We start from the raw sequence: 15,942 nt of genomic DNA, 5'->3' as shown, positions 1-15,942 counted from the left end.
ATAAACATGTTAAATGCTTGAATTTAAGTAGCATTATAATGTATGGAGCCTCTAAAGAGGAAAAATATATGGGAGGGAAAATAATAAATACATTTTTTTGTGTTCTCTCTCAAATGTTGTGACATTTTTGAGCACCTTGCGAGCGAACGCAAAGTTTCACAGGGAAACGAGGAACATTTACAAGAGAACGCAAAATCCGTTTTTTTCTCCATCTTATAATTTTTATTGGATATTTTGTGCATTTCTAAAAGTGTTCTGTATTATTATACTATTTTATGATATTTAATAATATTTGAATTAGCTTTTATTTTTATATTAAAAGTTTTTTTTTAGTTTAAGTTCTTAGTAATTTTGCTTTTGGCATTTTTCTTTGTTTTGTTTTTTACATTTTATTTCAATATTTATATTTCGCTTAAAAATATTTTAAAATTTTAGTTTAGTAACTTTCATACTTCAACTTCATGGGCCCTATTTTAACGATCTGAAACGCAAGTGTCAAAGCGTGAAGCGCAAGTAACTTTGTGGGCGGGTCTCGGCGCTGTTGCTATTTTCCCGGCGGGATAAATGGCTCTTGCGCCTGGCGCGAATCTAAAATGGGTTGGTCTGAAGTAGCTTCATTATTCATAGGTGTGGTTTGGGCGTAACCTGAATAAACCAATCAGAGCGTCATCCAACATTCCCTTTAAAAGCAGGTGCGCAAGTTCCATTATGGATTGCTATTATTATGGCGTATTTACCAGGCGCACGCCAGGAGCGGTTCACAGCCGAGGAGACTGATATTCTTGTAAGAGCAGTGAAAGACAGAGAAGTTGTGTTGTATGGGGATGGGAGAAACCCACCCGAAATAGCGTCGGTTAAACAGTTTTTTCAGTTTTTTAGTCGATTTTTATTCCTGGTTCTTGACGGACAAACCAATTTGTCAGATGTCCTTATATACATATATGTCTTGCCACTATTGGGCAAACAGGTCTGATCCTTATTACTACAATTAGCCTGAATAATTTGTAAGCTAGATTTATGCCTATTTTTTTCACATCTTCGTGGCACACCACAATGATTTCCGTCATCTCATGTGTTAATATTTTTTTAGTGTAACAATTTATGATTTGCAAAAATAACTGTTGCATCTGTGTAGATTACATGAGCAAAGTGTATACGGGTTGTCCACGCTATACATTATGGTCAATCATGTGCCCTTAAAATAGCATAATGAACAACGCGCAACGCGCCACTGACTTTGGAATAGGTTTTTTCTGGTCGGTGGCGCAATTGTTTAATTGAAAAGTAAAATAGCAGCAGGGATTGTTTGCGCCGAAACACGGCTCCTTTTTTTCGCTGAACCGCCCAGGGAGCGCAAGTTCATTCACTAGTTTAGCGACGTGCTTCTGTGGAGGGAAAAGCGCGCTTTGCGCGGGTGCAAAATAGGAATGACACATGCGTCGGTGTACAAAGTCAATTGCGCTGAGTGCAAGATAGGGCCCCATAACTTCATTTATTTCACTTTGTTGTCAAAGCAACATTTCTAAGTTTTTGTGTAATATTTATACTTTTAGATCAGCTTTATTTCTTTTAAAAAAAGATACAGTTCTGTTCAAAAATGTAAATACATCTTCCAAAATTGGCAACGTATTTATATAAATACGTTGCCAATTTATATATATATATATATATATATATATATATATATATATATATATATATATATATATATATATATATATATATATAATATTTTTTAACAAAACAAAACTATGAGGGAATCCTAAAATTCATAATTCATTTATTCCACAAGAAAATAATAATAAAACCGTATTCTGTTCAAATAATTACATACCATTGGTTCTCCTTTTCTGTTTTTAGTCTTTTGTGATGTTGCGTATGAGTCCTCGGTTTCTCCTGAGAAGCAAAGCTGCCTACTGTCCTTGACAAAAAGCCTCCAGGTCCTATAAGTTCGTTGGTTTCCCAGCATGCTCTGCACATTTGATTTCTTCCCCACAGTGACTTTATGATGTTGAGATTCAGCTTTGGCACTCAGGACAATTGAAGGACTCTTACATAAATGTTACAAAGGCTACAAGCAGTCAAGGAGACACCACATGATATTAAGAACCAGGCATAATTTTTGAAAAAGATAATTTGTATAAATGAAACAATTTAATAAAGTAAGTGCACACTCACTTCATTAGTCGAATCAGTTCCTTTCAACTTGGACATTAAAAGAGTTTCGACTGATTCAAGCAATTCAGGCTGATTTGTGACATTAAAAACATTCAAATCATCAGAACCCCCAAAAGAGCTGAATGATTCATTAGGGCAGTAAACAACTCGGTTACACTTTATTTTACAGTATGTGTTCTTACAGTGGACTTACCTAGGAAAGTACTGGGTGTTATAAGGTAAAGGTTCAGTTTAGTGGTATGATCAGGGATAGTACCTAGTTATTACCCAGTTATTGTAATTAGTATGATAAGTATGTAGTATGTGAAACAGGACTGTAAAATAAAGGGAAGTAAACAAAAATAAATTGCTGAACAGATTCTGCACAAATGGCAAAAGCTGCTACACTGATGATGTCCTGGCAGAAAATTTGCAGTACTTTTTCAGTTTTTCTACAAACCAGTTAACAGAACCGAACATCATGTAAATAATCGATTCTATTCTTTCAAAGAATACTGCTAGAACTATAAAAACATCTTGTACATTTCAGAACTCAACACTTTCCCGTTAGTCCAAAAACAGCTTTTATTGAAACCAAGCTGAGACTCGTTACAATATTTTGTCTCATTATGATGTAGACTGCCTCTGCAGAATTATATCATCATCATATTTTTGGACGGTATTTTTAAGAAACCCGCAATAACAAAATTCATGACTGGAAAAGTAGTCTGCAGGTCAAAAATGATTTAACTAGTCATCTTGTAATGAATGTCATTTAAGTTCTACTTTCTTACTTTCTGGGTATAAGTCATATGCATTGAAAGACAACAATATACAAGCACTGTAAAATGTTTTGCCATAAACTCAACTGACTATCTTCTCTCCTGTATGATTTCACATAAGTCCCTTCAGACATTACATGATCTACTGATTGAGGCTGTGTGACCTCCTATTTTAACTCCTGTAGTATTGAACAGAAATAAAATAAATAATAATAATTATAATAATAATATATCCTCAGTCTTATTAAGTGCAACTATAATCAAAGTACTCTCTCAATATTCAAAGTGCAAACAAAGACCAAAACAGAGATCAGAGCTAAGAGGTGGTTGCAACTACACAACCCAGCATAAGATAGCTTTGATATTGGGAGACAGGCTACTATATATACAACTCTGGAAAAAATCAAATGTTAAGTGATCTCTTAATTTTTTTTTATATATTTATATATATATATATATATGTATATATATATATATATATATATATATATATATATATATATATACCGATCTGGCATAACATTATGACCACCTTCCTCACCTCCCACATTCTTATTGTGTTGTTCCATTTTTCTCCCAAAACCGCCCCGACCCATCAAGGCATGGACTCCACTAGACCCTTGAATTTTTTGCTGTGGTATCTGGCACCAAAATGTCAGCAGCAAATCCTTCAAGTCCTGTAAACTGTGAGGTGGGGCCTCCATGGATCGGACTTGTTTGTTCAGCACATCCCCCAAATGCTCGATTGGGTTGAGATCTGGGGAATTTAAAGGCCAAGTCAACACCTCAAACTCATGTTCCTTGAATCATTCCTGAACTATTTTTGCTTTGTGGCAAGGACGCATTATCCTGCTGTATAGCTCTTATAAGAGGCAACAGACACCAGGGAATACTCTTTCCATGAAAGGGTGTACATTGTCTGCAACGATGCTTAGGTAGGTGGCACGTGTCAAAGTAACATCCACATGGATGGCAGGACCCAAGGTTTCCCAGCAGAACGTTGCCCAAAGCATTAAACTGCCTCCACCGGCTTGCCTTCTTCCCATAGCATCATGGTGCCATGTGTTCCCCAGGTCAACGACCCAGCCATCCACATGATGCAAAAGAAAACGCCTTTGCCTTGGCCACCCATGACACTTCTGGTCACCGGTTCCTCACTGTTCCTTCCTTTGACCACTTTTGATAGATACTGACCACTGCAGACCGGGAACACCCCACAAGAGCTGCAGTTTTAGAGATGCTCTGACCCAGTCATCTAGCCATCACAATTTGACCCATGTCAAACTCACTCAAATCCTTACACTTGCCCATTTTTCCTGCTTCTAACATATCAACTTGGGGGACACAATGTTCACTTGTGACTAATCGCGATTTAATTGATTTGAAAGGACTAGTTAAAATAAAAAACATTATAAAATAATACAAAAATGCAGTTCATAGCCCTTTAAAAAAATAAAACCACTTTTGAACAAGAACTCTAGTTGGCATGAAGGAGAATTTCAAGAACTAAACATTGACATTGGCTTCCAATAGTGGACCAGATGAACCATATGGGCATCATGCAAGGCAGTGTAAATATTTTCAATTGTGCAATGGCCAGAGGTGGCCAAAAGCAAAGTAAGAGGAATATTTGGAAAGTGAGAGGGATTTCTGACATCAACCATGTCTGAGGTAATTACATTTTGATGAAAGATTACACACTTTTTGTTTAATTGGCCTGAAAAACTCTGCACAACAACAAGTAAACAAGGTCGATTTTGCTTTACCCATGTTCTGTATTAATTCAGTCAATTATTCATTCATTCATTCATTCTTTCATTCATTCATTCATTACGGTGGACATTTAACAGCTATTAAACATAAAGGAAGCTACTAAACACACATACTCAAGCACACACAAAATAAAAAGGCCTGAGATTAATCACTTAAATATGTGTTGAATTTCATTGTCATGCGCTAATGTGATGAAATGATCCCGTTCCACTGAAGAGTGTCGAACACACGGCCTGAGCGGAGTGCTTAGACGCTGGGGGGTTGTTGGCATGGCAACGGTCGCACACTCCCGTTCTAGCGCTACTTAAGCGATTAGCGTACACACTTGTGCTGCAGAGATTACACGCTGGGACACAGCGGCGTTCTGCCACAAGCACTCTTTCATACACACAATCAAACTCAACTTTTTGTTATTGTATCTATTTGAGCTGGATTACAGTAGTGCAGGTCTTATAATATTTAGCCTAGGACTGTGAAGCTTAAGCTTCTCATTATTTTATAGCTACTTCTGTTATGGTTTTGATAGATTTTTTCATTTTGATTTAACAGCGTGGTTCGACAGATCCTTCATATAATTATAAGGTCTGGTTTTATTATCAAATCAAATGCAAGGCCTTGCATCTAAAGTTGCATCCAAAAACGTAATGTATGTGTGTATATACAATCAAACCAAAATGTATTCAGACACCTTCAACATTTTCTCACATTATCACAGTTTATTCACTATAGTTTAGAAAATGGCAATAAAACATGAAAAGGATTCAGTTAAATTGTGTCAGAACAAATTCATCTTGATAATGTCATAACTTTGATAGAAAGGTATGTAATGTATTGCAATCAACCAATCAGCTGTCAGCTGGTAAATTTAAGCACACAGTTGCATAATACCAATTTAGGTCAACTAATGACCAAGCAATGCTTCATTTAGTGTAAAAGGTTCCATTACCAATGAAAGAAAACCCCTTTAAAAAACATTGTCAGGTCAAAGTGTCTGATTTTTTTAAAATACATTTTACTAGTAGCCCACTGTATGAAGAATGTTTGATGTAATATGTCACAGTTTACTTTATTTTGCTATCCTCACTAACATAAATTAACTATATATTCCTGAACCCTCTAGTAAAAAATAAATCTGGTGTCTGAATAATATTTGATAAATATATACACTCACCTAAAGGATAATTAGGAACACCATTCTAATAGTGTGTTTGACCCCCTTTCGCCTTCAGAACTGCTTTAATTCTAAGTGGTATTGATTCAACAAGGTGCTGAAAGCATTCTTTAGAAATGTTGGCCCATATTGATAGGATAGCATCTTGCAGTTAATGGAGATTTGTGGGATGCACATTAAAGGCACGAAGCTCCTGTTCCACCACATCCCAAAGATGCTCTATTGGGTTGAGATCTGGGGACTGTGGGGGCCATTTTAGTACAGTGAACTCATTGTCATGTTCAAGGAACCAATTTGAAATGATTCGGGCTTTGTGACATGGTGCATGAGTGGTACCCGGTGGGGTCTTCTGCTGTTGTAGCCCATCCGCCGCAAGGTTGTGCGTGTTGTGGCTTCACAAATGCTTTGCTGCATACCTCGGTTGTAACGAGTGGTTATTTCAGTCAAAGTTGCTCTTCTATCAGCTTGAATCACTCGGCCCATTCTCCTCTGACCTCTAGCATCAACAAGGCATTTTCGCCCACAGGACTGCCGCATACTGGATGTTTTTCCCTTTTCACTCCATTCTTTGTAAACCCTAGAAATGGTTGTGCGTGAAAATCCCAGTAACTGAGCAGATTGTGAAATACTCAGACCGGTCTGTCTGGCACCAACGACCATGCCACGCTCAAAATTGCTTTCTTTCGCATTCTGACATTCAGTTTGGAGTTAAGGAGATTGTCTTGACCAGGACCACACCCCTAGATGCATTGAAATAACTGCTATGTGATTGGTTGATTAGATAATTGCATTAATAAGAAATTGAACAGGTGTTCCTAATAATCATTTAGGTGAGTTTATATATATAAATATATATATATATATATATATATATATATATATATATATATATATATATATATATATATATATATATATATATATATATGTATAGTAAAAATCATTAAATATATTAATTCAATTAAATATTCTATATTTAATTTTGTATATTTTGTATATATTCACCATAATTTTACTATAAAAATAACATTTTAAGAAATAACAATGCTTTATTTTTATTTATTATATACTTGCATAACAATATAATGTAAAATTATTTTGCTAGAAAACAAATAATAACAATACTCATATGTTATCTACTAAAACAAAAAACAGAATAAAAAAAAAAAATCAGATTAAAATGTTCAATGGAAAATAACACTATTCCCCCTTAGTCCCCCCCCCCTTTTAATTGTTCTAAAAACACAAACCAGTTAAATATCCTTGAGTTAACTTGATTAAGCAATGACCTTTTTTGCTGTTAAAAATAGTATCGTGGATGTACTAGCAGTTGGCAGGCAAACAGGAAATCGTGTTATCCACTTCAGAGACACAGGACAGGTTGTTTCTACTGCAGCGAGTCAGTATCGCCACTCTGCTGTTCCTTCAACACTCAACGTTTTGTTCCCCTTCCTCTCTTGAATAATTGCCTTGATTACATGAATGAGAGAAACTCTTTAAATCTGGCCCGCTGTTTACAGAAGAGTTGTTGGAAGATATGCAAATCTGCTTTTGCATAATGAATATTTGCATAGAGACTCCCTAGTGCAGAAAAGAGGAAGCGCAAAGCGGCTCATGGGTCTCTTAGAGTTATTGTAAATTATGCATTTATTTTGATCCGAACAAGTCTGTCCAGCCAAAAGCAATTTCAAGAAAATTTACCACAAGGGATTTTAAGTAAACTTTGCAGCAAATTTAAATGTTGACATTGAAAAATATTGAAGCCATATTTACAATATCACAGGAAAGAAAAATCCCCCAAAAGATGTTGTTAATTTCCTTCTTGTTTCTAGACAGAAATGATTCTTGTTTCTAGACAGCAAATGGAGACCTTCGCTAAGCCTTCTGCTTACGACCAGTGGTCTGGAAAGAGTAATACATGCTTTTATCTTTATAGGAAGGACTGATCATGTTCCTCCTTTGTTAGCCAAATTATGTTGACATCTAACACAGGATTCAATACAACATATATGTATTTAAAGATGTCCACATAATAGCTCCAAATATGCTTATTAAGCTCTAATGTTAAGATTGTCAAACAAACTCTGCTGCATCTTAAGGGGGAATTGGAACAACTTGTCTTTTGAGATCTTCTCCAACACTTACTATTTTTAAATGTCGTCTAAAACCATATCTGTGCTCTTTTGCATTTGAATACCCTATCATAAGATTGTTTTATGGTAGTATTTCTTTTCTGCTGTGTTCCATTTTGCTATTGTGCTATGCGATACTTACAATGTACAGAACTTTGGAGCCACTCTTTAGACTGAAAAGAGCTTTGTAAACGAATGATCAAATTATGGAGTTTCAATTGTCTCAAAATGTGGCCATATTTGCAGAAATCCTGGCATAAACTCAAACAATTAACAACAACAAAAAAATGTGGTCAGAGTTTAGTTTAAGGTCTTTATTAACTATGACTGTTGCCTAAATAAACTCCTGCTTATTAGTAATGTAGTTACTAAGTTTAGGTAATGGGAGACTAAGGGACGTATAATATGGTCATGCAGAATAAGGCATTAATATGTGCTTTATAAGTACTAATAAACTGCCAATATGCATGCAAATAAGCACCTTAATAGTGATAATTGGACCGTAAACTAAAGTGTTACCAGTAATTTTATAAGAAACATCTCAGACAACGTTGATGCAAGAAAATAGGGAGAAACTGTAACAGACTGTAAGTAAAACTAACTTTAAATCATATTTAAATATATTTAAAATACGCATTTAAAAAAAGAAACTACGGCTGTTGTTACTAGGTAGTAGATGGTCGGTAACCAGTGCGCAAAAATAAGAAAGAGAACTACACATCCTGTTTAAATGGAAATTCCCAAACTATCTGGTGACCAAGCTTGTTATAAAAAAAGTGTGATGATGAATTTTTGAGTATTTGTAAAAATAGTTGCTCTATTAAACCTTAAAGTTGAAAGACAGACAATGCAATGATAGAGTAGAAGATACTTAAAGTTTTACTGCAAAAATACATATCTCAGTCCAATTTACTAAAAGGTAAAACTTGCTCTTAAAAGTCTTTTGGAACAAAATGGAACGAGCATTAACAATTGTAATATTTATGTAATAATTGTATAATTATTGTATAATTATGTAATAATCATATAATAAATGCATCATGAAACATTCTATGAAAATCTTAGGCAATTTTGCGGTTCTAGTAAATTATATCTATTTTTAAACAAGTCAAATATACATTGATTGAGACCTTTTTTTGTTGTTTCTGTTAAGACTTTTGCTTGTTACATGTTACTGTAGTACTAACTGTAAATTATGTATAATTACATGCTATTAACCCTAAACCAAACCGAAACCTAAGCCTGTAGTAAATACATGTTAAATATTATCACTCAGTACTTATATTGTATAATTATACTGTTACACGCACACCTTAAAATAAAGTGTAACCAGACTTTTTCCTACAAGTAATTTTTTTGTTTATAGGTCAAACATCTCAGTAAACTTGTAAATTAATCCTCTTAAACAAAAATGACATTATATCAGTAGGATTATTGGATTATTTGTCTGAAATAATAAATATAAAATTATTATGCACATTCTTAAATACTGGTACAGTATAGCCTACTTTAAAAAATGGTATTGCATTTACTTTGAGCCTTTACATAATTCAATTGTTCCCCCATAGTCTCTCTCTCTCTCTCTCTCTCTCTCTCTCTCTCTCTCTCTCTCTCTCTGTACTCAAATCTTCCGTCAGGGCAGAGAGCTCACACCCTCGTGAGTGGTGTCATGTGTTATTGAGTGAAGCAGTTGTGACGTTACAGGGCAGAGACAGTCTTTGGCTCTTAGAGTCAAGCTAGCAGTCAACAATCACGCTGGCCACCTAGGAGAACCTCAGCAGTGTGAATTCTGCTGATGCAAACGTACAGTTTGTGCAAACGATGCACAACTCGTCATGATTAATGTGTTGTTGTTCTTCTCTTAGATGTAACCAACTAGCACTTCTCTCTGCGGAGGTGCCGAGTAGAATTATGCAGAAAGCAGGATGTTTGTGTCTGTTTAGACACTGAAATTAAAAATTGACTTCTTGTTAGATATATTCGTAATGCATGTATGAATAATTTATGTGGTTGACACCATGGGGAAGAAAGCAGCAAGATGTTTGACAGAGGAAGTCCATTAAACAGCATATCTGTAAATCTGTGGATGTTAGCGAGTTCTTTGGGGTACAATGGGATCCCTTTTTCACTAGAAAATAAACAAAAAGGTGTGTGTGTGTGTGCGCGTGTTTCTGTGTGTGTGTGTGTTATGTATTATACATAACTGTTTTCTAACAGAAATTCTTTCCAGTATTCTTGTTGAAAAAAATCAATTTTAATAAATCAGCTAATGCTTGCCAAACACATTACTTTTTTTCTTTTTTTTCTTCTTTCTTTTAACGAAAAAGTATATATTTATAGTATTGTTTATCAACTCGGTTACAGACAACTTAACAGATAACAGAGTTTGATGGTAACAGAATTTACCATTTTAATATTGTGGTATTTGTAATATTGTGGTAACATTTTTGATGTTTTACAAAATAACTCAGTGTAAGAACTTTTTAGATTCAAATATTTTCTCTTAGAGAGAGAACACAAACCTTTCATTTCTTCAGATCTTATCCGTGAGGGAATTCATAATTAATCATAATTAATCATTCATAATTCATACTTAATTCCTGTATCTTACATAGTTGTGGTAGATAATTCTACCAATTAAAGGTATGACTTCTCTTGTGTGAAGTAAACGCAACATTTTTCAACTTTTTGTTAAGATGTATGTGACTTTTTTGTAATGAAAATGCGAGGATTATGAAATCATGCAAGCTCCACATATTTTGTGCGCATACATCTGCAATTAATGCGGTGAAAGTGCAGTGTATTTGAAAAAATGCAGCCCCTGCATAAATATGCAGATTTTGGTGGATTATGCATTGAATTTTGCATACGCATAATCACAGTTTTCTGGAGGGACTGATAAATAAATCAAATATTACTAAAGAAAAGGTAAATAAAATATAATTTTCCAGCTTTTTTACCAAAAATATATTATATTTGTATGGCCTGTAACATTGTGTGATCCATTTACAGGTAACAAATGATTAAAATAATTAAGAATATAACCGTTTAAAAACTAAGTAAAAAAAAATTATGACCTTCGACTCCAAATGTACCTGCAATAATAGAATCACCCATATGCATATGAATACATATGTTAGGGCTTGTTTCTGCTTCTTTTTCGCATGTGTTTTGATCAGAAGATTCAGTGCTCTTTCAGAAGATGTGTAATGGCTATAACCGTATAACAGTGAAAACATGGAAAGCAGGAAATTCCGTCAATGGCGGGGACAAATTTGATGTTTGATAGTTGATGAACAATTGATTATTGAATTAGACAAAATTTTTAAATAAATAACATTTTCAATCTGGGTTCTGACGTTTGGGCCTGATTATATTTATATGCCTGCATGTATTGGTCTTTGGAAATTATACGCAGACACACTGTAGATGCATGGTAGATGCTATCGAACAGCAATGTAATGCATTAGTTCCAGTCACAAAAGTATGGAATTGTCTGTGTATTTGAATTTATATTGTGTGAAATGCATTACATCTGCTCTTTCTTGCTCTATTCCAGCTATTAAAGAGAAGTACAGTGACTGGGCCGAGTTTCTTATCAAAGAGCTCACAGGTTCACGGACGGCACCGGCAAACCTGCTTGAAGGGGTGAGAATGAGTTTTCACTTATTTGTTTTGTCTACAAAATAACAAAACAAAATGTCCTTAACATTAACACAACAATATTGTTAATGCTTAAGCAACAGAAAAAGTGAGATTAACCAGGCTATCAAAAGGGACAAACACTGGGCCAAATATTTTTTAGTATCAGCCAATAAAAAAATGAGAGATAAAATGGCACCTAAATACCCTCATTGTGTTTTTTGGCTACATTATTAGCACTCTTGGGTCACAACCCACTGCCTGAGAACCATCAAATTATGGCGAAAGGGAAATTGGAATGGCCTTAATCAGGGAACATGACAAATTTAATTTGACTTGAATGAAAACAAGCCTGTAATAAATATGATCATGTGACAGGCTTGCACAACAAAACTACTGATAAAGCCGGAATTACGCACCTAATGTCCATCTTTTACTTTTCATTTTTGATGCATTTAGAGGGTTAGTTCACCCAAAAATGAAATTGATGTCATTAATGGCTCACCCTAATGTCGTTCCACATCCGTAAGACCTCCGTTCATATTCAAAACACAGTTTAAGATATTTTACATTTAGGTCGAAATCCAAGTGTATACACACTATACTGTCCATCAAAGTAGTCCATATGTGATATCAGTTAAATAATCAGAATCTCCTGAAGCATGGAAAATACATTTTGGACCAAAAATAACAAAAACTACGACTTTATTCAGCATTGTCTTCTCTTCCTAGTTTTTGTTTAATCCTCAAATAAAGATTCAAACGGTCATGAATCAGTGAATCGATCAATGATTTGGATCGCCAGTGTCACATGGTTTCAGCAGTTTGGCACGCGATCCAAATCATGATTCAATACGCTGATCCATGAGCGTTTGAATCTTTGTTTGAGGATTGAACACAAACAAGGAAGAGAAGACAATGCTGAATAAAGTCATAGTTTTTGTTATTATTGGACCAAAATGTATTTTCGATGCTTCAAGAGATTCTAATTAAACCACTGATGTCACATATGGACTGCTTTGATGATGTTTTTATTCCCTTTCTGGACATGGACAGTATAGTGTGTATACACTTAGATACGCTCTCGGACTAAATATAAAATATCTTAAACTGTGTTCCAAAGACGAACGGAGGTCTTACGGGTGTGGAACGACATTAGGGTGAGTCACTGATGACATCAATTTCATTTTTGGGTGAACTAACCCCTTAATGCTAAAAAAAGAAAAGAACGTCTCAACTTTACCGACATCGTATTAAAACAAAATTAACTATTAAGCAAAAGCTTCTCCAGAGGATTCAAAGGCAGCATTAGAAATCAAGCTAGGCTTGCTAGGCTTTACCTAAATGAAGACTTTTTTCTTTGTCTCTGTCTTCTTAGCCATTGAGAGGTAAAAACACAGTGGATCTGATCGTGGTGGGCTGTATTTTGGAAGTGCGTGATGCCTCTGAACCTAGCGTGTACTGGGCCGCACAAGTCCAGCATAATGTTGGTGGACGTTTATGCCTCAGCTATGTTGGATTAAATGACCCCACCCACTACATCTGGATGTTCTACCTTGACACTAGGCTCCGCCCCCTGGGATGGGCCAAAGAGAATAATTTATCAATGAAACCGCCCACAGGTAAGAGTATTAACCTATATTTAATTTCTAAAATATAGCCAATGTTAATTTAATTAAATAATTAAGTTGAATGAATGAATGAATAATTATTAAATTAAAATAAATTGATTAATGTTCATTAAAATAAATACATTAAAATAAAACAAAAAAATGATTTCCCTCTACTTTTTTCAATTTTCCATTTAAAGTTTTGAGTCAAACCAGCACAGTTCATAGTCATACTTTTTTTCTTGAGGCTTTTATGCAAATTGTTCCATTGCCCTATTGCCAAGTTCTGCCTGTCTGACTTCCACACTCAAATTATCCTGAATCTGAATTCACATTTACCTGAAAGAAACCTTGCAAATAAATTCAAAACATGTTTTCTCGTGATTTTCTTGCATGAAGTAATGTATAAGAAATAACTGATATGAGTCTATGTATTACAAGGTTAACACATGTACATGTTTATCTCAAGATAGAAGGCAGTTACTAGTTCAAAAGAGTCGCTCTAGAATTAGTATTGATGTCTTGGGCTGTGTCTAAGCAGTTATTTTTGTGTAGAGAGAGAGTGATTGTGCTTGTATGTGATTACCTGCATCTGCTTGAAACTCTCAGCAGTGTTAAGTGATAGCGATGCTACAAATAGCGAAGCGGTTACTTCTACTGCATGTCTTAATAGCAGGGCGTTAGCGGGACATTTTTAAAATCATGTAGCTTGTCAGTTGCAAAAATATTTTATTGATTACGTATCAGTGAAGCGTTGACAACAAGGTCCCTGTGTCCTTAAGTGTCTGTGTGTGTGCAACAGTGGATGGATGGATGGATGGATGGATGACAGTTGGGTTGAAAAAAATACTTTGATGATAGATAAAAGGATGAATAACTGGATGCATAGTTGGTTTAAATTCTGGTTTGATGGTTATATGAATAGTTGTGGATGAATGATGGATGGATTGATAAATAGTTGGTCGAAGTAATAAACTGGGTTCTCTGGATGGAAGGCTGGATGAATTACTATGTGGATGGATGATGGAAAAATGTTTGGATGGATGAAAAAATGCTTTGTTAACTGGATGGATGGGTGGAAAACAATGGATAGTTGATTAAATGGATGGATGAACAGATAAAGGAATGGATGGATGGAAGGAAGGGTGACAATTGGGTTAAAAAGTGTTTGATGGATAGATTAAAGGATGGATAACTGGATGCATAGTTGGTAAAAGGATGGTTGATGAATCATTGTGGATGAATGATGGATGGATTGATAAAAAGTTGATTGAATGAATACTGGCATGGATGGATAAATAGTTGTTTGACTGGATGGATGGCTGGGTGGGTGGAAAAATGTTTGTAAAAATGCTTTGATGATTGCTAAACGGATGAATGGATGGATGGGTGGGTGGAAAAATGCTTGTAAAAATTATTTGATGATTGCTAAATGGAGGAATGGACGGATGGGTGGATGGGTAAATAACCATGGATAGTTGATTAAATGGATGGATGGATGGATACATAAATGGATGGATGGATGGACAGATAACTATATGGATAATTTGTTAAGTGGACGGATGGATGGATGATGCATGATTGATAAATAAATAAATAAATAAATAAATAAATAATTGGATGGATGAACGGACAGACAGATGGATAAATAGATGGATAACTGTATGGATAGTTGGTTAAATGGACAGGTGTATAGATCAATGGATGGGTAGTTGGATAATGGATAGTGGATGGATGATGCATGATTGATAAATAGTTGGTTGAATAAATACTTGCTTTGATGGATGGAGTGATGGTTGGGTGGATGAAGGTTTGATTGATAAGTAGTTGGTGATAAAATGGGTAGATGGATGGATGAGCTTGAGTTTCTCTTTCTCTTTCAGATCTGTGTGGTTTGAGGAGCAGCTCAGAATGGACTGAAGCTTTAGACCAAGCCACAGCTGAAGCCTTGAACAGTTCACTTCCACTGGAGGTCTTCAAGGTGTGTGTTTGTGTGTGTGTGTGTGTGTGTGTGTGTGTGTGTGTGTGTGTGTGTGTGTGTGTGTGTGTGTGTGTTTGTGTTGGGAAATTTAGAGGAGAGAGGCTTCATTTTACACAAAGCTCTTGATAACATTCACATCTGATGTCTGTTTTTCAGGATCATGCTGACATACACACACACTCCTTCAGGGCAGGAATGAAGCTTGAAATGGTTTCACCAGTGGAACCCTTCCACATTCTCCCTGTGTCTGTAACTAAAGTACGTATTTTCACGCACTCTCTCACACACACGCATACACCAACACACACTAGATGAAGGGTTATTATGCTAGAGGTTATAATTACTCGCCACCTACCCTGACACCAGGCGCTTCTGTCTCTCTAACACCAAGTCTCTCTGATCTGCAGATCTACAACCAATACTACTTTCAGATCACAGTTGATGACCTCACTGCCGAGGCCACGCCCACTTCTGTGGTGTGTCACGCTGACTCACCGGGCATCCTGCCAATCCAGTGGTGTCTGAAGAATGGCGTTGGACTGGAGAGGCCACGGGGTGGGTGTGACTGTGATATGTCTGTGTGCTAATGGGATTTTAACAATTAAATTCATATTCAGTTCATTTTAGAGCGTTTATCAAAGCTGCTATCTCACTTTTATTTTCAGTTTAGTGTGCTTTATTGGTGTAAAATGTA

At 35.5% G+C, this 15,942-nt stretch overlaps 1 protein-coding gene across 2 annotated transcripts in view; it reads left to right on the top strand.

The window, feature by feature from the left end:
* Positions 1 to 15,942, top strand: part of sfmbt2 (Scm like with four mbt domains 2) — a 50,587-nt gene that overhangs the window by 21,810 nt on the left and 12,835 nt on the right. For both annotated transcript variants that reach the window (XM_067427035.1, XM_067427034.1), the window contains 5 exons: positions 11,575 to 11,663; positions 13,036 to 13,279; positions 15,151 to 15,248; positions 15,405 to 15,506; positions 15,656 to 15,803. In XM_067427035.1, coding sequence (XP_067283136.1) covers positions 11,575 to 11,663; positions 13,036 to 13,279; positions 15,151 to 15,248; positions 15,405 to 15,506; positions 15,656 to 15,803 — 681 coding nt within the window. The remainder of the gene's footprint in view (positions 1 to 11,574; positions 11,664 to 13,035; positions 13,280 to 15,150; positions 15,249 to 15,404; positions 15,507 to 15,655; positions 15,804 to 15,942) is intronic.

Source organism: Pseudorasbora parva, chromosome 20, assembly GCF_024679245.1.
Source record: "Pseudorasbora parva isolate DD20220531a chromosome 20, ASM2467924v1, whole genome shotgun sequence".
NCBI classification, from domain to species: Eukaryota; Metazoa; Chordata; class Actinopteri; order Cypriniformes; family Gobionidae; genus Pseudorasbora; species Pseudorasbora parva.
This window is presented reverse-complemented; position numbering and strand designations above follow the sequence as displayed.